The sequence below is a fragment of the Euprymna scolopes genome, chromosome 6, assembly GCF_053919585.1.
Source record: "Euprymna scolopes isolate OS-2025 chromosome 6, ASM5391958v1, whole genome shotgun sequence".
In the NCBI taxonomy this organism is placed as follows: Eukaryota; Metazoa; Mollusca; class Cephalopoda; order Sepiida; family Sepiolidae; genus Euprymna; species Euprymna scolopes.
Genome location: NC_136487.1, coordinates 169,777,852 through 169,802,503, shown reverse-complemented (window position 1 = coordinate 169,802,503; position 24,652 = coordinate 169,777,852). Strand labels below are relative to the sequence as shown.

General features: G+C 34.6%; 1 protein-coding gene across 6 annotated transcripts in view; it reads right to left on the bottom strand.

Moving 5' to 3' along the window:
* The window catches only part of LOC145278100 (protein amalgam-like), a 518,373-nt gene that overhangs the window by 159,179 nt on the left and 334,542 nt on the right, over nucleotides 1-24,652 (bottom strand). For 3 of the 6 annotated variants that reach the window (XM_080130363.1, XM_080130367.1, XM_080130365.1), the window contains exons 3-5: nucleotides 12,788-12,991; nucleotides 12,163-12,284; nucleotides 6,128-6,272 (exon numbers count right to left, since the gene is read on the bottom strand). In XM_080130363.1, the coding sequence (XP_079986489.1) occupies nucleotides 6,128-6,272; nucleotides 12,163-12,284; nucleotides 12,788-12,991 (471 nt within the window). The remainder of the gene's footprint in view (nucleotides 1-6,127; nucleotides 6,273-12,162; nucleotides 12,285-12,787; nucleotides 12,992-24,652) is intronic. The other 3 variants (XM_080130368.1, XM_080130366.1, XM_080130364.1) reach the window with 1 other exon arrangement.

Genomic DNA, 24,652 nt, shown 5'->3' with positions numbered 1-24,652 from the left:
ACATGGAACAAAGAAAACTGAAACCAAATGTTTAAAATATACTGCAGTTACTCCCAAGCTATAGTGCCGACATTGGCTCCTGCCCAACTATTAGCCATAAAACACACAAGAGGAATAAATAGAGAAGATGCACACCACAAACCATGTTTCCACGATATTATTATGAAGAGGACTAATACGTTGTGGACGTTTGTTGCCACTCAAATCCCAGAAAAATCTGATGGTCGTTGTCAGAAAGCAGTCTGTAGCTTAGTATGTGGCGAAAGCTTTTTTTTATTCACATATTTAATCGAAAGCGGCTGTGAGTACTGGATGATATGAGGAAACTTTATTCCACGCAGTTGCTAGTAAGTGTTAGTGAGCATTCTTTTACGATGGTTATAGGAACTCCAAGGTAGTACATATATTACTTATGCTCCTGTAGATATACACATTTATATATATATATATATATATATATATATATAGAGAGAGAGAGAGAGAGAGAGAGAGAGAAAGAGAAAGAGAGAATAAGTAATGTATATAAAGAAGGATATTTTCTTTTGATGTGTATACTTCGAATATATTTTTACGTCTTAAATAGTACAATGTACAATATAATAAATGGGAGGTCTTTTTTTAAACTGTGTCGTAATATAAATAAAGAAGAATGACTTACTTTTCGAACGACCTTTTTTTACTGTTCAACAAAATGTATAAAATATATGATTATGTATTCCTCACACACGATTTGTGCAGTCTCTTAAAACCTACTAACATAAGTGTGAGTAAAACCTTTTTCAAGTGTTCCATTGTCGTGTGTGTGAGCGACTGTATGGATTGCCGAATTATTTTTAACAGACCGCTAACATATTTTCAGAGCTGAAGTATTCGCAAATGTTCATACATCTGATACTAATCCTCGTAAACAGCGCATAACGTGCACGATTTAATGAGAACCAGTCGGCGAACCGAATTGTGTTATATATGTATCTACAACACATATACGTGCGATAATAGGATCCAAAATAAAAATTATCTCTTTGTTTGTCTGTCACAGTGATGTTGTGCAATATTATTAATAGGCAAAACTTAAAAATGTAGGTCGTTTTTTTTTCTACTAAAAGTATATAATTCAATATGTGCTTAATTTGAATATGAGAAGAGCAAAGGGAACAATGTAATAATACTAGCTGTATGTGATATGTAATTGTTTGAAACAAATCAAACATAGAACTACAACATAACCAATGCCACATTCTTTATAACACCTCCTAATAAACTAAGACATCATTATGGTGCGTACCTTGTTTCACATATATACACGTTGATGCACTGATTCTTTTGGGATGGTTGAAGTAGATAAACGTTTAATGTTACAGTTTAGAATATAAGATAAAACGGTTTATTGTTTATATTATTTGTTTAATCGGACTATTGTTCTCATTTTGAGTGTCATTTATTTTTTTTTTACAAAAGAATAGCCACTTATCATGGCTCGGAAGCCACTTGCACATAAGGATTAATGAGTGTATTGAAGTTAAAGCGTCCGTGTCTTAGTACACGTTTAATGCACATTTAGTAAATTAGATAACTTAAATGGATGGACCGTCAAGTATTTGTTCACGTTGGACTTGCATACGATTATATTGTAGCTAGCTGGAAAGCAGAAAAAGAGAGTTCCTCAGGTGAGTAGTACTAAGAGAAAAAGAAATTACTAATGGAATCTAGGTTGAGCTTATGACCAGATGAAGAGTGGGGGAAATTGTTGAAAGTGGTTTTAGTTAGACAAGTATTTTCGTAAGAGATTAGAAAATAGCGACCACAGCTTGTGGTTCAGACGAGGTCTGATCATGAAAATAATGCGAAAGCAGCGACAAGCTCGCAGCGTCTCTCCTCTGAGAAAGATATTGCAAGGATGAGAAAAAAACACCACTACCACTACATTAAGCTACAAAGTCTTTTTTGAATTCTTGTGACGTGACCATCTCCGGGAGCGGTAGTCCCCCCCCATTGGGGGGGTTGAGACTCACGAATCATTGTAGATTTCCGGGCAGCTATGCTGGTTTTATTTGTTAAGTATTATTGTATGCCCGAGCAACACCAGCCGACCTTGCTGAAACGAAGATTTAAGTAAAAAATGTTATTATTTTTATGAAACTGACAAATAAATCTGATTGTTTGGAGATATGACAATTTGATATGATTTTGAGAAACATAACAAAATATAATTTCGTTTGCTATGCAAGCGAGCCCCATCTCAGGGGCACCTTTCCTCTAAGCGCAATGCCAGACCCAGGGGTCACGGGATTTACCTTTCCCGATTGGTGAGAAACAAAGGCGAGAGCTTTCGCAGATTCGCAGGTACATGCAGGGAACCGGGAGGTCCGATGAGATGAGGTACTTACCGATGATCGTTCTAGGCGGTAGGCAGACCAACATCGTCCCTGCTTACATAAGTGAGACCCCGCGCCAAAATCATCAGTGGGAGAGAGTTGGGGCAGAGTTGGAGGTAACTTTTAAGCGAATCTAATATTAATTGAAGAGTCTTCGCTAACCCTCTCTTGCCGTCCATCACCACCGCAAAACAGAGTAATTAAAGATAATTGGGGCTAAGTAAGTGTTTTGTCAAAAATCAACAACTTAATAATTGTATATAAGTTTATAACACATTTAATATATCTAGCGTTAATTACCCAAGTAGAATAGAGTGTGTATTTCTTTCGCGTGCATGACTATCTATTTACTTCCAGTTTGGCAGCAGCATATCAACTTGAACGTGAAATCGACTCCGACCAAATCGACCAACGCGTCCTACTGCGCCGAGAGATCTTGCGAAACATTCTCGGCAAAGAACGAGCGCAAGTCAGCTTGGGGTCTCTGGCCGAGGATTGAATCGTATGTGACAAGAAGATCCCTATTTCGAGGTCGTTGAGAGTTCACTTCTAGCAGCATCTGTCCATGTGTGACAAAAGTACTCCATCTTTGGACGTATTTGGCTCTAATAGAGGTAGAGAATTGCATCAACAGTGAAATATCTTCTGGAGCAGTCACATGATACCACGGTTTTTCCAGCGACATTGGCGACACACTTTCTGTATTTATTCCATTTCCGATCAGGCGGAAAGGCAAGACTGAAATGTTTTTAAAAACATGCAGCATCCTCAAACCGAGTGCTATTCATTTAAATTGATGCCAGATGAGGATCAGAGTGTTGATGTGTAAATATAAGAGCTTGGTTTTAGAAGCATTAAAATTAATCCGCCATCTCTTCCCCTATAACGCAACGTCCTCAAGATCAGAGAGTAGAGAATCAGAGATAAATTTGTCATTTAAGACCTTTGAAGTCTTGTCATATTGGTAGTGTCATCAGCATAAATATCAACGAATGGTCTTAGCGTGTGATTGAAGATCATTAATGTAGATCAGAAAGACGATTTGCGCAGGATAAACCCCTGAGAGACCTCGAGAAGTAATACTGTTAGCTTCTGATTTTTATCCATTAACCACTACATTCATAAACCTATTAGAGAGAAATAATTTAATAATTGAGATGCCATTTTAAGCTTTAACGAAGCCGGAGATCTTGTGAAGTAGTACTTTATGCCATACTCTATTAAAGTATTTTGTTACGTCAAGAGCAATTGACATACTATCTGCCGAGAGATTCGCTAATTTTATTAGATATAACTGTTAGCACATCTACTTAAGAAAGAAAACTATATTGCATATCACTGAGAAGTTGTTTTTTTTTCGCTTCGGTTGTTAATTACTTCTCTATTTAACAGAGATTCCAGCAACTTCCTCGTGGCGCACAAGAGACTGATTGGTCTGTACAGAGTCGATGACAAACTATCACCTGAATTCATAAATACGGACCATTATGATGAGCTTTACCAAGGTGTTGTAAAGCAATTCCCCTTAAGACAACGATTACATAGCTTTATAAAAACTCCTGTTTGAAACTTTACCATAACTATAATTGAAATGCGTGTTTTTAAACAGATGAGGAAATACGAGGGATTGGCAGCCTTGATACCATTAGGTACAATATGTTGCAAAGTTTTTGGCAAAAAGTTTGGCTTTGTCCGATGCTGACGAGATTACATTAGGTCCAGTGATGGAAATATAGAACACACGCTTTTGTTAATAAATCTGTGTGTTATTTATGAAAACTCGTGGGAACCAATCCGCTGCTAAGCTACGAAGGGTTGATTATACAACTTTCTCGCGTTCTTTGTACTCTTTTACATTTGGTGCTACCAGCCCTGAAGGCGGTTTTAGCTTTAGAATATCTGTTACATTGAACCCAATGGAAAAAAAACTAATCTGTGTGTAATGACATATTCTAGAGAGAACTACGGCTGCCTGTTAGGGTTTAGCTGGACTTTTGGAGAGTATGAAGCCGGCTTTACCTGTAATTAAGTATTTCGTAAGGTTTGATACCATGGATGACTACTTCTTCTTAAACAATGAACGCAGAGCTAGATCTTGTATAAATGGACGGAAGCTATCACAGTCATCCATAGACTACAGATATACTATATGATGTAGACATACGTCTAGGGTATTTTAACATTTTGTTTTTATCTTTACTGAGACACCCAAGTGGTCCGAAGATCACAGTATAAATAGAACGGAGAGTGAAAATAACCCATGACAAGTTGTGAAAAAAGGTCTAGGAGACTAGCCTACTGACCGTAAGGAAAATATAGGAAATTGTGAAAGTACCCCCTACTCATCAGCCTTTATTGAGTGGACTAACCATTACACATTGTGAACACCGAAATCTCCAGCAACGGGAATGTATCCCGACGGATTATCAAACAAGATGTGGTCAATTTTCTCAGATATGCACAAAGATTGTAACTTTTCTCTTGTGAGGATAGAGAGGGCAAATATACACCTGAGCACGTTAAACCGAACGCACACATAGAGTAATTTAAGGTATCCTCTGGAGAGGTCGTTAACAAATAGAAAGCCATATCTTATGGCGGCACATATTCCATGACTATGGTGATATTGCGGGTCAGATTGTGATATTTAGTTAGAGTATCATTTAATCACGTACTCTTTAAGGTAAATAGAACAATGCCAGTATTTCTTCGAAAGAATATGTTTGGTTTGGTCTTCTGTAATTGGGTTTAGACCTCTGGAAGCTTGGAACATAGATTCCGGATGTTGGAGAAGGCGGCATGACAGTAAGTGTCTTTGTTGAAAGCTGATGTTTTGAGTTAATTTTGTATTTTTTTTCTGAAAACTTTCCATGATAGAAATTTTGGCACTTGTGGAAGAGTTCGACACTTAGTTTGAGCACGGCACACAGAGAAAGTAAGGAATAATACATGTTTTGTAGGCAATGATAAGGAAAAACCGTATTAATTATCCACTAATATGAAATCAAGAAGCCTCAAACAATAATACAGCAACCCCAGTACTTTGCATCTCATGTAGGATAGTCTCCTAAATTGTTAATCCAATGTTCAGGTCCAGGACTATTAGGTGAATAACGTCAGCCAAGTATAAACGTTTACGTCCAGCAGCTTTATTTGTTGAATGGCTCCTAGGATAGGGATATAAACAACAAATTTCCGACACCTCACGCGATTGCTGACGCAAACATACTCCGACCGAGAATAACTATTTTCTGTGAAGCTCTTAATAAAAAAATCACTAGTTGAGATGTCTTTAATTATGAAATCTGGAAAATATGTCGGGTTGTAAAGCAGATCAAGAGATGAGGTCAGAGTGAGGAAATAATCGATCAACCAACTGACAAACAAAGCTAAGAGAGAAGAGTAGACGCGCACCTTACAGGTAATCGTTTTCTACATTCGCGTCACACACGCTGCCATCACTAATTCGATATATGCAGAGTGTGTTGAGGTCTTTTTTATGCTTAGCCATGAGCACTACATGGCAAACCCAGGTGATGGACTACAACGGCGTCAATAGAAGATGAAGAAGAGACCGTTTTATTCAGCATGAAAAGCTGATCAAATACCGCCTTATCTTGGAGGAAGTAATTCGTAGTTTTGTTTTTCAATTATCAACAAACATTATGTGATTACGATTAACGCATTGCAATAACCCATGTGAAGACGGTTTAACATAAAAATAAATATATATGTAATATAGGCTTACGTACAATGGACTTCAATGTTGACGGACGCAGCGGCTGGAGCACCAATCCCGTTGTCGGCTATGCATTCGTATTGCCCACCATCATCGTATGATAAAGACTGAATTGTTAGAGTTGGTCCCGGCATTTGATCACTTGGAAACTTTTTGCCCTGAATAAGTATAAACAAACAAATGATTTCATATAAAGAAGTAAGAAAGGTGTATTACTTTTACCAAAACCCCACAAATATAAGAAATGTTAAAACTACAAATGATAAAATAATACACACACACATACACACACACACATATATATATATATATATATATACATATATATATATATATACAATGGTTTTCACTCCATTTACAAATCCGAACAAACCTACTGGTAAACTGGAGTAAAGTAAACATGTTAATATGAAAATAGAGAGTTTAAAACTATATGTAACGCGGTGGATTGAAAGTGCCATCAATACATTTCTCGTTTTATACAACTAATACAAACCCGAGTCAACTTTTCTATTTTTTGTTTCTTTGAAGGCTTTTGTATAAAATGTAATAATGCGATTGCAAAATTTACGGGTCCCACGTTACAGAACGAATTAATCTCGTTCAAGTGGAGTTAATGTAAATATATTTCATGATTATATTATATATAGCAAAATGCCCGATATTGTCAGGTCGTAATATACGGTGAAATATTATATTTAATCTAATAATAATTCCGTATTTATTATTGTAGTGTCAAATATGTAATATTATATTTACTCATTATAGTATAGATACTAGAGTGAAACAAAAAATATTAAAAATACAGATCCATGTTTGAAACTATGCCTGCAAGTAAAGCAATAACTGAATTTATTTACACTCATAATAGTTGGACGGTTTAAATAAGTCTAATTTTTATGACAACAATGCTTTTGATAGAAAAATGCAAGCAATAGTAACCGGACCGTCAAATGTATTGTATAATTATATTAGATGTAAGACGGGCGTTAACCAGTCGAAGTTGTTCTTACTGATGCAAACTGTGTATGTTATGTCGACATGGAATATAACTGGTGGTTAAATGTGGGGTTTACAAGAAAACATCATTTTGACACCAAATTATTTATTGTTTTCAACAGAAATATTGTAAAACGTTAGAGCAACAGATTATGTGAAATGATGTGTCAACCATCTTGAAAGCCCTCCCCTTTTGCTTTCCGATCCAGGGGAGATAAACTTTTGCTTTTCGGTTATTTCCTTTTATAACACCTCCCTTTGGAAATGCGATCCTTGTAAGATGTTTTATGTGAATCTAGTTGTAAAGTTGGATTGGCTAACAAATTCGCTGGGTTCTTCTTGTTGGCACATTGATGCGAGCTTTGCTTTGTTTATTATTTATATCTGGAAGACTTTGGGGTAATTCAAATTTGTACAGTAACACATATAAAGGGACGGCTGCCGCATTTGAACGTCGCAAAAGATGGCTAACGAAGCTGATTCGCATGCCCAAACCAAATAGATTATTGTACATCTACGTCATAGACGACATTGCCAGAACGGCACATTATGCGACCTTGTGTCTATTTTTCCTTGCTATTATGGATGTTCTTAGCCAATACGGGTGTTCCTGGAAGGAATTTACGAGGTTTTGCTACATGATGGCAATTAATCTGGTTTCTTCCATTTTGTTTCTTCTAGAAAATTTAGTTTTTAGTGAGCGAATAGCAGCAATTGGTAAACGTAGATTCCTATTCATGAGAAGGACCTTTCCATTTGGAAAATCTGGAATTTGGAGAATCTCGAATTTGGGTAGATCTGTAGCTTGTTAAAAATATTTGTATTATTGTTTGAGTAGTTCCTTATCCCTTTTAATTTCAAGAGTGCTCTCTTGAAAGTGTCCACAAACAATTCTGCTTGTCTATTTTGTTGAGGATGGAAAGGTGTAGATTGCAGGTGTAAGAATCACCAAGGACGAGATAATTTTTTCCATTTATTGGTACTGCAAAACTAATGTGCAGTCGTGACCAAGAAATTTCTGGAGTTGCCAATGAAGGTAATATAGCTTTTCGGGGACATTTTGCAACTAGTTGACATTTGGAGCAACTACTGAGAAGTTTCTCTAATTCTTTGTCATTACTTGGCAAATATAGATAACCACGGTTCAAGGCTTTCGCCTGAGTAATTCCTTGATGTCCCTGGCGAAATTTTCTGAGGACTCTATTTTGAAGATCAGATGCAACAACAATATGTTCAACAAAAACAAGAATTCCATTAGTCTCAGCCAAAAAAGACCTTCGCTGAAAAAATGGTTGTAGCTGATCAGTGCACTTCTTAGGCTAGCTACTATAGTGAAAGTGCAGAAATTTGTATAGTAGTGGATCTGTGACCGGTAGTGCCCGAAATGTGGAAACAAGTCCAGAAACATTTTCAGGGTCTACAGATATATAGCCGCGATTACACTATTTTCTACAGCTTTTTGATGAAAGGAGATGCGTCTGGATAACGCATCTGCTTTGCCAATTTTGCTGCCTTATTGGTATTTTATAGAAAAATCATAATCCAAGAGGACGTCTTTGTAAGCGGTTTGCTGTATAAACAGGAATTCGTTTCCTTGAACCAAAAAGACTTGTAAGAGGCTTATGGTATCAAATTGAAATGAGGGCCGTATAGCATTTTGTGAAATCTTTTTAGAGCATAGTAATATTACTGCTCCAACTTCATAGTCCGAAGCATCCGTTACAAAAGTAATGTCTAATGATGGATTATAGTGTGTAAGCAATTGTTATGAGTAAAGGAGTAATTTTATTTTTCAAATGGTTCTTTGCATGTACTTGGCCAGTCTCATTTAGTATCTTTTCGTAAAATATGATAAAGAGGTCCAGGTAATGTGTGCAGTCTAAGTAAAAAGGAACAATAATGGCTTGCAAGCCCCAGAAAGGATAGTACAGTTGAAACCTCCCTTAGGGTTGGCATGTGTTTCATGGCTTGAATGTTATCTGGACCTGGTTTTCGACCATTGTTGTAAAATAAAAATCCAATATATTTCACAGAAGTTTGGAAAACTTTGAATTTGTCAGGTCTGAAGTTGAATCTTTATTGTAGAATTCGATCCAGCACATAAGTCAAGTGATGCAGAAGTTCCTCTTGAAATGTGCCTGTAAGGATGATATCATCGATGTAGGTAGAAACTCCTGACAATCATGTAAGCATTGCATCCATGGTTTCTTGGAATATGGCCGGGGCTGACTTGACTCCAAAAGAAATACGATCGAAAAGAAATAATCACTTGTGGGTGTTGATAGTGAGAAGATCTTCGGAATCTTGTTCAACTTCCATTTGGAAATATGCACCTGAAGGGTCTACTTTTCTAAACCAAGTTCCACCGCTGAATTCGGAGAACAAATCATCCAGTACAGGTAGTAGATACTGGTGTGGCGTCAGGGCATCATTTAATCCTTTGGAAAAATCTGCAAACATATGTACCTTGCGATTAGCCTTATTCACACTAACAATAGGTGCTGCCCAGGATCAGTAATTTGTAGGTTGGATTACTCCAGCTTTTTGAAAGCAGTCCAATTTTTTCCACTGTAGCTAAAAGTGCGTATGGTAAAGGACGCTTGGTGTAACACTGGCTTTGCATCAGATTATAGTTTTAAAGTGGCGGTGAGTTTCGTACAGCATCCAAGTCCTTCTTGTAAGCTGTTGCTGAACTTTGTTTAAAAATTTTTCTTAAAGTATGTTTCAACATCTGCTGCAGCATTAACATTGAAAGAAAGGAACATTCTATTTAGATGAACATTGAAAGGATGAATTTCCTCGATGAAATTCAAACCAAGATGATTCACGATTCATGAATCAGAAACATAGCATATCCCTTATTTATCTACTTTGTAAGAAACAATGATGATGGCTCACCAAAAATGTCCGTTAACTGGGCTACTCTTTCGTCAAATACGACATTTTCTGGTTAATTTAGTAGAATGAAGTTTACATAACGTTGATGTTCAATAAAACCCTGTTTTCTAAGCAATAACCGTCTTTTCCAGTCATCGGTGTTTCCTTTAAAATCATTTTTAAACATATTTTCCATCGGTTGAACCAAATGGAAAATATCTATTTTAATTCCGGATTGAATTTTATAATATTATCAAAGGAGCTAAAGGTGAAAAAGGAATTGTGTCTAAAATGGACATTTTAATTTTTCTATTGTTTTGTGCCTCAAGAAATTGTTCTTGCTGGCTACTAAGTATCCTTTCCAGTAAATTCGGTACCATGACGAACGACTAATGCAAGTGTTTTCGTTTGTCTTTGTGCTGTGCACAAAAGGGTTTTTTTTCCGAAAAGACAAGTCCGTTGGATATTTTTATCTAAGGCATCATGTGGTTCGTCCGACCAGGTCGCGTTTACTATTTTTTTAATCCAAGTTACTATCATCCTCGCGGAAAATCTGTTACGTCGTCACGGAATAAAACTGATTGTTATATCTGGGAATTACAAGACGACATCGTTTTGGTACCAAATTATTTATTCTTTTAAACAGAAAAATTGTAAAACATTAGAGCAACAGATTATGTGAAATGCTGTGTCAACCATCTTGAAAGCCGTCCCTTTTTTCTTGTCGATCAAGTGGAGATGATTCTTCGCTTGTCGGTTATTTCTTTTTATTACAATGTAGATTTTATTATGAAGAGAATTATTCGTCGAATATTACAATAAACTTATATATATATATAAATATATATATATATGTATACACAGTATTGAGATGAACAATGTATATATGTGTATATATGTGTATATATACACATATATATGTTGTATATATATATATATATATATATATATATATATATATATACTGAGTGCAATCAACTAGACTCGAAGCACTAAATAAACAAGTCTGTAACTGCATTCATTAGCATATAAACCAGGTCAATATATATATATATATTTATACATATATGCATATATAATATATATATATATATATATATATATATATATATATATATATATATATATAATTGTATCTATCATACGTTTCTAAAAGATTGGATCGTATATATATATACATATATATATATATATATATGTATATATATATATATATATATATATATATACATGTATACGTACTTCAAGCATAGATTGATCATTTTTATTTTAAATATATAAACCATTGTAACATGCAAGACTGTTCGCTGTAACAATTCATACATAATTTTTTGCCAGGTTCATGTTTAGTTTTGGATTTACATGCACAAGTTTCCGTATGTAATAACATATAATTACTATGTTTTGCATTATGTAATATCGGATATATACCTTTGAGGCGTAATTATCAGCCATTACGGATTTTGAATAATAATTATAGCATAATGACCGTTATTTAAACTATCTTTATTTCCTGTAATACTGATTCTGCATCTTCGTTAGATTCTATTTTTCTATCATGTCTTAATTATGGCATCTATATAATTTTAATCAAAGTCTAAAAGCAATATAATTTAGGTGTTGGAACAAATCTAGTAACATTATAGGCTGGCAAGGACAATCCGTGCAAATTTATATCCGTTTTTAGTTACTTTTACTTGCATTGAAATAAGTAAATGAAACACTTTCTTTAAAAAAATCTCATTATTATGGAGGATAAAAGCAAACGATAAAAATTAAAATATCTGTTTCATCTGGCTTCAAAGAATGAAATAATGTTATTTCCATATTAGAAAAGATATTAATCGGTTCAGTTGGAAATGTATGTGATATTTCAAATGTACGCCTCAGATAGTAGCGAAACAGCATTATAGAAGAACACTTTTTTATAAAAAAATTGACTGTACGATTAGTATAAATACGTATATATATATATATATATTTTAGAAGATCTAATATCAGTCAACAGTTATTAACTAGTTGTTTGGAATTTAAAAAGAATCAGATTTGTTCACTTGTAAAACCAACATTAACCTCATGTGGAATCCTTTTTGAAACTTAAAAAATGAAAGATCAAACATTGTCTAAGCGATAAAACTCTTAATCAAAGGAAATGAAAAACGAAAAACTTACCGACTTTTTCCATGTGAGCGTCGGATCTGGTTTTCCTGTTGCTTCACAAGTAAGCTGAAAGTATTCGCCAAGCATCAAGCTGTGAGGACCCGGTGTCATTGACATTTTCACTTTTGGAGGCACTGAAATAAAATACAGGAGAAACATTTTATCTTTCTATAATCACAAACATAAAATAATAGCACGAACGTATAGCACGTAATATCAAGCACTGGGTTTGTTTTTCAAAGGAAAGTAATAATATTTTCAAACTGACTTAAAAGTTTGGGCAGAATGGAAGCCGGAAATACCCAGCAGAATGTTTTTTACAGATATTTTTTTTTACGTTTATTGAATTCAACGTTATCTAGAAATGTGGATTAGAAAGGATATTGTTCTTACAATACATAGTGTAGTTAATTCATAAATGTTGAGTGTAACATTTTTTAGACTCTGGTTACGCTTTAGACCGAAACAAGTCTGTTGATATAAAGATATATCGACTCAGGTAAGAATAGGTAGCATGGGACGAAGTATACCCATTTAAACAAAAAATTACATTGACGCACAATGACAATTGTTGCATGTAATTCAAGCAGATGAAATATTTATTAAGAATACATTTGGTTTTATAAGACGTACTTACCCGTGACGATAAGATTTGTGAAATGCTGTAACATTGGCGTCGTGGAAAGTTGACATTCATAGTTATCTTCATCTTTTAATTCGACATCTTTAATCGTCAAGCTAAAATCGCTGTCTACACTGATACGAGGGTCATTGCTGATGATGCCGGTATCAACAGAGATGATCATTTGGCCCTTTTTCCAGAAGACACGGAAACCATCTGCTATATAAAAAGACGAAAATCATATTTACGTAATAGGTTATAAAATGATTACTCCGTAGAGCCACACAATCGAAATTACTTATATATATATATATATATATATATATATATATATATATATATATATATATATGTATATATATATATATATATATATATATATATATATATATATATATATAAGTGAACGTGTCTGGGTGTCTGTCTGTGTGTTTGTGTACATTTCCCTACGCAATAACTCTGTCAATTTTTAGTCTACAGATTCGAAATTTGATATACAGGGAGGGTACTGAAGTTTGGGACAATCTATTTGATCGATTTTCCGCCAAAATTTATTTGTTAAGGGGTCAAACTTCAACGATTTGACCTTTTAGAAATCTACCAAACTCCTGACAACCTTGCTGTCACCGTCTCACCTTGCTGGGCTACGCCGGACTAGCCACGGTTTTAAAGGGCGGGGGCAGTACTCTGCGCACTGCAATTCACCATTAGAATCAACTGCACGCTAGAATTACCTGGGGTATAATACAGGTATGCACGAGCAAATTAAGTTCAAGGTAATATCCTCAGTACCGTAGACATTCAGATTATAATACAATGATACATACGATTTTACCATACAATATATATCCGCTGCCTCGTTTTTATTCCGGCTTAATGAATCAGAGCAAAATACACATTGAAACGTTATAATTACTAAGCACTAATTATTAGGAAGATAAGATATTTTACACTGTGAGACTCTAAAAGCCAAGCTCTATTCCAAACGTGCCAGAAAAAAAACACGACATACATCATTACATTTTCGACAAAATGTTATATATAATACGTCTAATCTTTCAAGGGAATGATGTAATGGGATTACGGATAGTCTATATGTATTTGGAACAGATTTGTTCAACTTATTCGATACGTGTTAGTGTGATATAGCCTTCTTGGTGGGCATCTCTAATAATTTTCTCCAAATTCTATGCAAAAATTTAACATATCATCTTAATCTAATTTAATATTCAAAGTTTACTTACAAAACTATTTTAATACTCTCACGTCATCCAATTTAGCAAAATATTAAAACATAACATCATTATATTCTTAGGTTAATATTGTTTTTACGCAGATTACCATACATTGAGTAAAACATATCTGAATCTCTTCCCTCTCTCTTTTTCTGGTGTCCAACCTCTCTCTCTCTCTCTCTCTCTCTCTCTCTCTCTCTCTGTATATGTATATATATATATATATATATATATATATATATATATATATGCCACTCTAGATCTCGAGAAGAAAATACACAAACCCTTCCACGAACTAAATGAAAAACTTATGTATATAAATAAGGGTTCATGCCACCCACCCGCAGTGTTTAAAATCTGGTAGCGAACATTAGCCAAAGGATTTCACGGCTTTCTTCGAACGCTGAAGTGTTCGAGAAAGCAGCACCATATTATAATGAAGCACTGCATAGAAGTGGGTTCAAATAAAACATAAAATTTCAACAAACCCAGGATAATAGAGAAAATAAAAAACGAAAGAGGAAACGGAAGATAATATGGTTCTTACTTCCGTTTTCATTGAACACTAAAACTAGAGTAGGGCATTTTTTTTCTTAGCCTTCTAGACAAGCATTTTCCAAGAACACATAGAATACATAAACATTTTAATAGAAAGACGGTGAAAGTTAGTTACTCGACAGCTCCATCGATAAAGTCGATAATATCCAAAGAACCAAAAAAAGATAGATAACGCAGGCTGTTCTTGCAGGACCAAAAATAGCTGTCCATTGGAGGGTAATTGTAAAGCTGAATCGGTTGTCTATGAGGCCACAATAACGGAACAATCCACAAATATACCGGAAATATATATAGGTATGACAAAAGGCCAATTTAAACAAAGATATTATGCGCATATGAGCTCCTTTAGCGCTAAAACAAGGATGAATACAGCATTAGCTACCCGCGTGTGGGAGCTTAAAGAAAAAATACACCCTTTTCCATAAAATGGAGAAAAATAGAGCATAAACCAGCATACGTCCCGGAATTAAGTCAATGCTCACTCTGTAACGCAGAGAAATACTACATCCTCCGGGCCATTCATGACCCAAAAATAAAATGTTAAATGTGAGGATTGAAGCTTTGAAAAGTTGCATACATAGAAGGAAGGGGCTCCTAATAAATTGGATCAATGAAAAGAACAACACTTAGATGGTGTCTATATATATATATATATATATATATATATATATATATATATATATATATATATATATTTATGTAATAAGGAAAAAATTGTAAATACATACATGATTAGTCGGTAAACTTGGATTTTAATCGCAATTATATTATAGATTTTTTATTAATGTATTTTATAAAAAAAAATATTTATATTTTATAAATGTAATTTATATCCTATTTCGAATTTAAAACTATAGAAAAATATAATAATGTTAATAAATTAGGGAAATCACTTAGGATAGATAAATACTCACTTCCCCAAACCTTGAAAGAGTTGGGTTTTTTAAAAAAAGTTTATAAACGTATTTCAAAATTTTTAAACGTTATTATTATATATTATTATATAATTAAAAAATTTTTTTTTTTTACACTTTAAACGTATTTTTGGAATTTTTTAAACGTAATTCGATATAATTAAACGAGTTTTTAAGTTTTTAACCGATACCAATACAGATTTTAAAGCATTTTATACATAAGGAAAGATATTTTAAGATTAATTTGGGTTCAAATAAAAATCGATTTATATAAAGAATCTTTTTTTCGAAATTAGATCTTAAATTTAAATAATTCAAAGTTGAAAATTAGGTATTACATTATCCGACATATATAAAAAAATGGGGGGGGGATTAAACGAAACGAGATTTGAACGTGAATTCGCGAGGTATATATACTTCACACTTCCGGTTATAAGATAGACGAATATTGGCTGAAGAGAGCTTGATAAGGATACCTTACACGGGCCTTATTATCGGGCTTGAAACCGACGATACCAATGATCTGTCTCAACTTACAACTTTCTGTACACAAAATATAAGTACGCTCTTTAAATTTGGATTGTCTTTTTAATTGAGCACTCTGCTGGAATTCTTTTTCCAAAAAAAAAAACTAATCATATATATATATATATATATATATATATATATATATATATATATATATATATATATATGCGTGTGTGTGTATACAACGTTTCAATTTTCTCTACGTCTGTCTGTGTGAGAATTTATTAACTAAACGAGCCTATCAACGCCTGGTCTAAAAACTTAAAACTCAATATATTGGAGATTTAGTTATGGAGAAAAAAACGATTTAACATTTGTTATTGAAATAGATACTAACGACTCAAAATTAAAATAAAACACTTGGCAGACCTAACTCTAATAAACGGGTTATTCTCACGCATGTGAAAATATACATATGTATCTTCAACAAACTTTTTTTTATTAGAATATTATGTGATTGGCTGACACTATAAGGAAGATGTCTAAAGAGTTACATCTTTAGGATCCATTTCTGTATTATGAAGATTAAGTCAAATTTGGTTTTGATTTTGTAAAGAATAATTTTACATAGAAACAATGTAATAACTGATAGGCTATTGGCTCTATAATAATAAATACGATTCTTTTATGCGTTAGAGCATTATATTTTGGTCGATTTCAGGCCGAGGCACGGCGCTCGGCCTGCTAGTTTAAATGTAAATTAGATTGTTCAAATCATGATGTGTGCATTTTTATGTGTACAAACAGGTCCTCATTTTAACAAATAAGACAGTAACAATTGGGATTACCCGTAATGTATAGACACGGCTGCAATATAACAACATTAATTACAATCCAGTTTCTATATGATCGGCTTTCGAGATAAACACGCATATTGTGTCAAGAATTTGAGCATGACCCAGTTTTTTTGCTAATATTCAATTTATAAAAAATAATATTGATGCCAAAGTTCAATTAATTATAAAATTATAAGTTATTTTGGAATGAAATGCAGATAACCAGGAATCAAAAATTGTCTTAAAAAAAAAACAATTACCGTTATTAATGAGAATATCAAATTACAAACATATGTATTTTATGGAGTGTGTATTCATATACTAATACAAATACTTATTTTTTGTAAAAACTAGACATATTTATATATTTTCCTTGTCCAATTGGTGTTCTTTATGTTTCGTGTAGACACACCTGAGAGCGGGTGGGTTTGTAATTAATTTAGATAATCCAATCAATTACAAAAAAATCATACCAGCGTGAAACTAATCTAGGAAATCAAGAAGGGAGGAGGAAAGTTATATCCACTGAAATAAACGAATATATATATATATATATATATATATATATATATTTATATACATTTATATATATATATATATATATTTATATATATATGCATGGATTATATGTCTATACAAAAATATACACGGATATAATTTATATATGAATATATTTGTATGTCTATATGTGTGTGTGCATGTGCGTGTTCATGTGTGTGTGTGTGTGTGTGTGTGTGTGTGTAGTGCGGTTTGCAAAAAAAATCTGATACTTTTCGGGTCTCCTCGTCGGGCAGATTCTTCAGGTTTTAACACGTTTTGCTTCATGTGTATACTATTATGATTCTACCTTGTTGGCTACTCAGGCAATCAGAGTTTTCTTTCACACATTTATTTACCGTAGGGCAACTGTTTCTCAGATAATTTGATACGTAGCTTCCATTTAATATATATATATATATACACACACATATATATAACATATTGAGCACTTTTTACTTGTACTTTGTTTACGAAAGTATATATATATATATATATATGTATATATATATATATATATATGTGTGTACACACACACACACACACACATATATATATATATATATATATATATATATATATATATATATATATATATATATATATATATGTGTGTAATTGCAAAAACAAAATACGAAAAATATTACATCTACATAAAACACGATAATTCCTATTATCATCTACTAGCTGGCCAGCTGTGTACAAATCCCAAGAGCGATAGAAGCCTTTTATCGTGTGTGATCGAGATCGCTATACAAATTATTCTTCCTACTTATCCAAGTTATGGCAACAGAACCATTTCCATCAACTTCAAAATCTATCGCCGCATTGCCAGTAAGAGCAGGGACGTGTCACGAGTGATGAAAATATCTCGGCCACAGTTATGGTCTTTGGTGTGGCTTCAAGTGACGTTTGTATCACATCACCTCACATTTTCGAAGTCCACTTCATATTTAACACCAAAGTGTGCCTGGATGTACTAAAGAGTGTGGGGATCCGCCGATGCCGCTGGCAAACCCTGGCTGTTGCAGCTGGAGGTGGCACCGGTCCACAAATCAGGAAATCCAGGCTTAACTACAGAAGTAGTGCTATGACTTTGTAATCTTCTCTTAATGCCCCCCCATCCCGACCTGAACCCGCTGAATCACTTGGTTTGGTCATACATCGATGCTGTTATGGATGCGGAGGTTGCTATATTAAATAGATGTCAGTTTTACTATATAATTGATACATCTGAATTGATTATTTTCAATAAATGTTTTAAAATAAAATTGTGGTGGTATTTTCTTTAAGGCAATAATTTTATCCTTCAACCCTGTACATAAATGTATGTTCCCCTAAATTATTTCTGTGTTACAAACGTAATCATCATCACTTAAAAAGCAAGGAGGCTGCTAACAAAGAATGTAAGGAACACGTTTACCTCTCATGATAAAAATATATATGTACATCCATACTTACATAGCGTTATATTTTATTTTGTTTCAAAATGGTCGAATTGGTTTCTTTAAACTTTTGAACGATTATGGAGGAAAGTTTAAACATTTTCAATATTTTTGTTGAGAGTCGATTTTGTTTTTGTCGTCATCAGTTAATCGACGTTATTTAAGGAAGCACATACATGAATTCGACTGTTTTAATCGAAACTCTTCGCACAAATCATATTAGATACGTTACGAAAACAGACGGCAATATCGGAAACAGAATGTCGGTTTCGGTAATGTGATAATTCACCACATTAATATTTCATATTTTTCACTCCTATGGTACAAAACTATTTTATAAATGTAATGACCGAGAACCTTTTTGCCTCCATACTTCTTCTTTCTCCCAGAAAAGGTGTTTCGCATCTTTCTCTAATTTGTCACTACTTTTATGGTAGGTGTTTGCAGAACTTTTACCTGAAATTCTCCTTGTAAGCATTCGCAATAACTACTAGAATAACTTTTAATAAAATTATCTTCCTTTCTTGATGTGCATGAAATTAAACTAAAATTTCATGAGCAAAGGCTTATCTGTCCCAGAAATTACAAAAGAAAAAATAATTAAAAATAGCAATACTGCAAAATGACTAAGTAACATGCAACAATCATCTCCAAGAATTCTCGTAACCGTCTGTCTGCATTAATTATGTCGAGCAGCGAGACTAAGCACACGAGCAGCGAGATTTGTGTGGTATTGCGAGAGTACTTAATAATCAATGTTAAGGGCGCCGCCAACTTGATTCATGATTCTCTCCTACCAACAGCTAGGTTCCACGTGCTGCACACACGCGCAGACGATTTAACTGTAAACGATTTTCTTGGTGTCCACAATTCTCCCTACATAGCCTGTGATTGGAATAGAGAACGTTGGATCTATGCCCCAGTAGACGATTACATGATAATTCCAACTCCATTCAAACATATCTTTGTTGATCCGTCATTTCATCAAATCCTATGTGCTTAAGACTCCACACGCAACGTATCCTTAGGAACTTATACTTTCTCCGTCACTCTCTCTCTCCCTCTCTCTCTCTCTCACTCGACCCATGACCCATGACTGTATCCTAATAAACATCGTTTTCGACAGCAATTGATGCATAACTTTTCCTCGATACTAGTGATCAAGTGCATGTATTTGATCAATTCAACATCCACCACAGCAATTCACTTTGTATCTCTATTTACACAGACGCAGACTGGTAGCACAACACATTCTGTATATCTCATTACCTATCAGAGATAGTTACGTTTCAAAAATGTTTCCCAGACTAACAAGCTCAACATGCCTCACTTCTTGATTTCTTTCTGACAACAGTTCCCGATGATTGTAGAACGATTGCCCAGAGTCCACTCGAGAATTCTGACCATGTTGTGATCAGGGTTTAAATAGCACTAAATTCTAGACATAAACCTGTAAAACCATTACTAAGAAAAAAAAACGAGATATTATAAAAAGGCTGACTGAGAATCTATCAGAGATCTCTAGATATGCTCCCTTTGAAATGACCTTCCTCTTCACGTTGAACAGGGCTCAAATGAAACCAGTGAATGGTTCAACACGGCAATTGAAACACATATTGCCACGCGGAAATTCTATAGAAAGCTCCACTCTCCACAAAGGCTTCATTTCTAGGGCAATTGCTCTTGACATACCAAAGGCCTTCGATAAGGTATGACATGACGGCATTCTTCACAAGCTTTCCAGCAACAGCATAACTGGAAATGTTTTCTCAATCATTAAACCATTTCTCTCTGATAAGCTCATAAGAGTAGTGGTTTAGGGGCAGACATCAGACGCTCACAGTTTTAATGTAGGAGTCCATCAGGGGTCCATCAAGGGCCCGACTCTCTTCTTGATCTACATTACTGATCTCCCAAAACACATACTAAAATTATTCGTTGACATCTATGCTTATGGCACGACTATCTATGGCAACGCATCAAAGGCCGTAAATGATAATGTTCTCTCTGATTCTCTCTCCTCAGATCTTGAGCGCGTTTAACAGTGGGAGGAGAGGTGGCTGGTTATTTTTAATGCATCTAAGACCAAGCTCATATCAGTACATCATAAACGCTCTGATCCCCATCTGGCATCAATTGAAATGGATGGCTCTCGTCTAGGGGAGGCACCATGTTTTGATAAGCATCTGGGTTTGACCTTTACTCCTGATCTGAAATTGAACACATACATCAAGTCTGTTGCCAAGGTCGCTAGGAAAATAGTGGGATCCTTCTATTGCTCTAGCAGATATCTTACTGCTGATGCAAAAAACGCAGAGTCTATGAACAAAGCTTCTTTCTTAGAACCGCTCGCATGTGGAAATCTCTGTCGCTTGCCTGTTTCCCTTCCGACTTCAACTTAGATGCCTTCAAGACCAACACAAACAAATTCCTGACGAACCGCCCCCTTAAGTAATGACACTTTATAAAATCTCCAATACTAACTATTACTATGATGCTATCCCATTGATTACTGTACACACAGTAACCCTTATATTCAACTGGCTTCTGAGCCTTGATAAATGGTGACCTCTATGTAAAAAACAAAACAAACAAAAAAAACAATGGTGTACTTCTACTTGAAGCATGCGACCAGCTAATTTTAAACGACATAACTCAGGTTGAAACATAGAGCACTTTATAGAAGCTAGAAGTAATTGTAAGAAAGAAATAGCGACAGCTGAGAGAGAATTTACTGATACTAGCAGAAAACGCATCAGAGCACAGAAAATAGGAACCCGAGATTTTTGGAATATCTACAAATGTGTAGTAAATAAGGGAAAATCAATAATTCGCCCACTATCAAACATTCATGAAGTTGTTCGCACGGAAAGCGGGAAGGCTAACATGCTTGCTATTCGCTTTGCATAAAACGCCATATTAAACCCTGCAAACCACCGTCTGCCTAACTTTTCTGTGCGGACAAATCATCCATTTTCAGGTACAAGATATAAAAAAAATCGACACTTTAAAATCATGTAGGCCGATCTGATCCCAGATGTGCTATTACAAAAATGCTTCGTCGAGTTAGCTTAGTTATCAGCCAACTATACAACAAATACAATCACGAATCTTGCTTTGACGACTGCTGGAAAACTGCGTCTGTAGTACAAGTTTTCCAGAATTATGGCGAAAGAACCGAGCCAATAAATTATAGCGCATTAGCTTCCTTCCACTTTTCGCCAAAATATTTAAGTCATAATTAACCAAGCTCTAGTCCATTATCTTAAAATGCTAAACGTCTGACCGATCAACAATAATTATTTAGGCAAGCCCATTCCACGGCAGACATCCTAACTGTATTCTCTCAACATATAAATCCTTCACTGGGCAAAGCAGGGGAGGGCAGAGTGGTCGATCTAGATATATCCACGGCTTTGACAGCGTATGGCACACTGGTCTTCTAAGGAAAATCAGATCATTCGGTATCACTGAACGAATACTAAAAATAATGTAATCCTTCTTAAGTAAGAGAAAAATCTATGTTGTCCTTGATTATCTTACATCTAAATCATATGATATGAATGGGGGAGTAACTCCGTGGGTTATCCTTGAACCTTTCTTATTCATAATATTGATAAAGTGCACACTTCATAAAATTATACCCGAGATGAATATATATGCTTATGACACCACGCTTTATAACAGACACGACGGGAAAACAAATGAACACATATCTAAGCAAAGGGCTGAACACAAGAGAAACCCCTCTGATTTCTAGTGGAATAGGGACAAAAATGGATTGTCACATTCAATGCTGCCAAGCATAAACTTGTTTCCTTCAATTAATACAAGAAATCTTCTCTTCCAGAAATAGCAATGATCACAGACACATTATCTGAAAGTACTACTTTTAAACTCCTCGGCGTAACGTTCACCGGGGAAATGTGTTAGAACTATTACATTAAGAACATTGCAAAACCGCTGCGAAGACGGGAGGCTCTAGAAGCCATCATTCGCCCATGTATGGAGTATTGTTTTCACATTGGAGCTGGTGCATTTGCTACTAGTTTGTCGCTCCTAGACAGGGTTAAAAAGATGGTTAGCAACCTGATAGGTCCTGGACTGTCCTCTAAGCTTCAGCATCCATCCAATCGGGTAAATGTTACATCCCTCTGCCTTTTCGGAAATTATATTAATGGCGACTTATCTCACAAACTTCAAGCACTTACCCCAGACAAACCCGACAAGCTGCTAAGTTTCACCCTTAACAGTTGAGATTTCTAGGTGTACGATAGTTTTTTCCCCCGAAACTGCTAAATTTTGGAACGCCTTTTCGGGTCTCTGCTTTCCCAACTGTACTGACATGCAGACGTTCAGGTATATTGTGAAGATACATCTTGCTGTCCAACTTCCTACATCGTAGGCTTATATCCCTGATAACAGACCGCTACATCAAAGTGGGCATGCGCCTTTTTGGGCTGAAAATTTAATAATAAATTAATGTTAATATTCCGCAATTTCTCATAATCACTCAGTTGTCTCACCATTTTCCTGCTTTCCATTGACCCTTTCACGAGAGTCGCTTCTTGACTTTAATTAGCGGTGACCTCAAATTTAAAAAAAACACACAAACAGTCTGATTGACGGATCACACGATAAAAACAGCATAGAAAAATGTGTGTTTAATCTGTTCGGTTCGCGATTAAAACAATATATCAATGCAACTATATACTTGCATAACCGTGTTTTAATTTATTTAGTAATTAATCAAAGATCATCAAAACAAAAGCAACCCAAGAATATCGAGGGATGCTGTAGAATATCTGTTTAATAATGAGCGGTGTTATTGGCATTCATAAAAAATTGTGTCTTATCACAGAAAGTACTGTGTATTTTGAAAACTGAGGCTTTTTATTGTGTGATTGTAAATCTTCTCACATGTGTTTGACATGTTAGGTTGAATAAAGGTATTAAATAGCGTTCATTTAATAATGTTACTGCTTTAATCGGAATTTTTCGAGTATCGATTAATAGTACTTAGCGTAGGCACTGCGATAGAAAACAAATAACATCAACCCAGCCGTTTCAGTGTTTATAGAAAAGGAAATAAAAAACACACACACAGATACAAACTCAAAGGGTAGTTTATATAAGTAGAGATATATGAAGCAGAAGTGTATTACAAAAAAAGAACCAACGTTTTAATTGATTTATATTTATTTATTCTTATCTAAGTTAGAAGGATATGGCGGTTGTCTAATAATTGATAACACAGACTGACGAACGGGGTGTTCAAAGTTCGAATCGAATTCTTTCCTAAAATTTACTTTCACTTGGGAGGTTGCCAACTTGCGCGTGGTCTATCCCTAATTCGTATGCCTTTCTAGAATGATTTTTTACTGGATAAATATCAGGGAAACCAACGCTGAAATATAATCTTCGGATTAATATGAGATGAATTAATGTAATTCATAGCAGCAAATGAAACAATAATATTTACTTTTAATTACACTTGAAATTTCTACGGTTCTTCGATAATAATAATAATAATAATAATAATAATAATAATAATGATAATAATACGAGAGAAGTGTCACTTAAATAAAAGTTTGAGATGAGGATCGTTTATAGAGAATGAAGATCACAATCTCTATCATAACACGCATGGAGCCCTTATAATAAATTATTACAATAAATTATTGATGGAATTCATTATAACTATAATCTAATCAATAGCATCAAACAATCTCCTTAACTATCAGAAACAACTGAGCACTCTGTAAATCCTACTGCAATTTATGTGATGAAATACACAACCTCTGGCCGCGTATGAGAAAACCACGTAGAAATGTAAACAGTATAATAGATTAAACGAAAGTTTACGGCGCCGAAGTTGATGAGGACA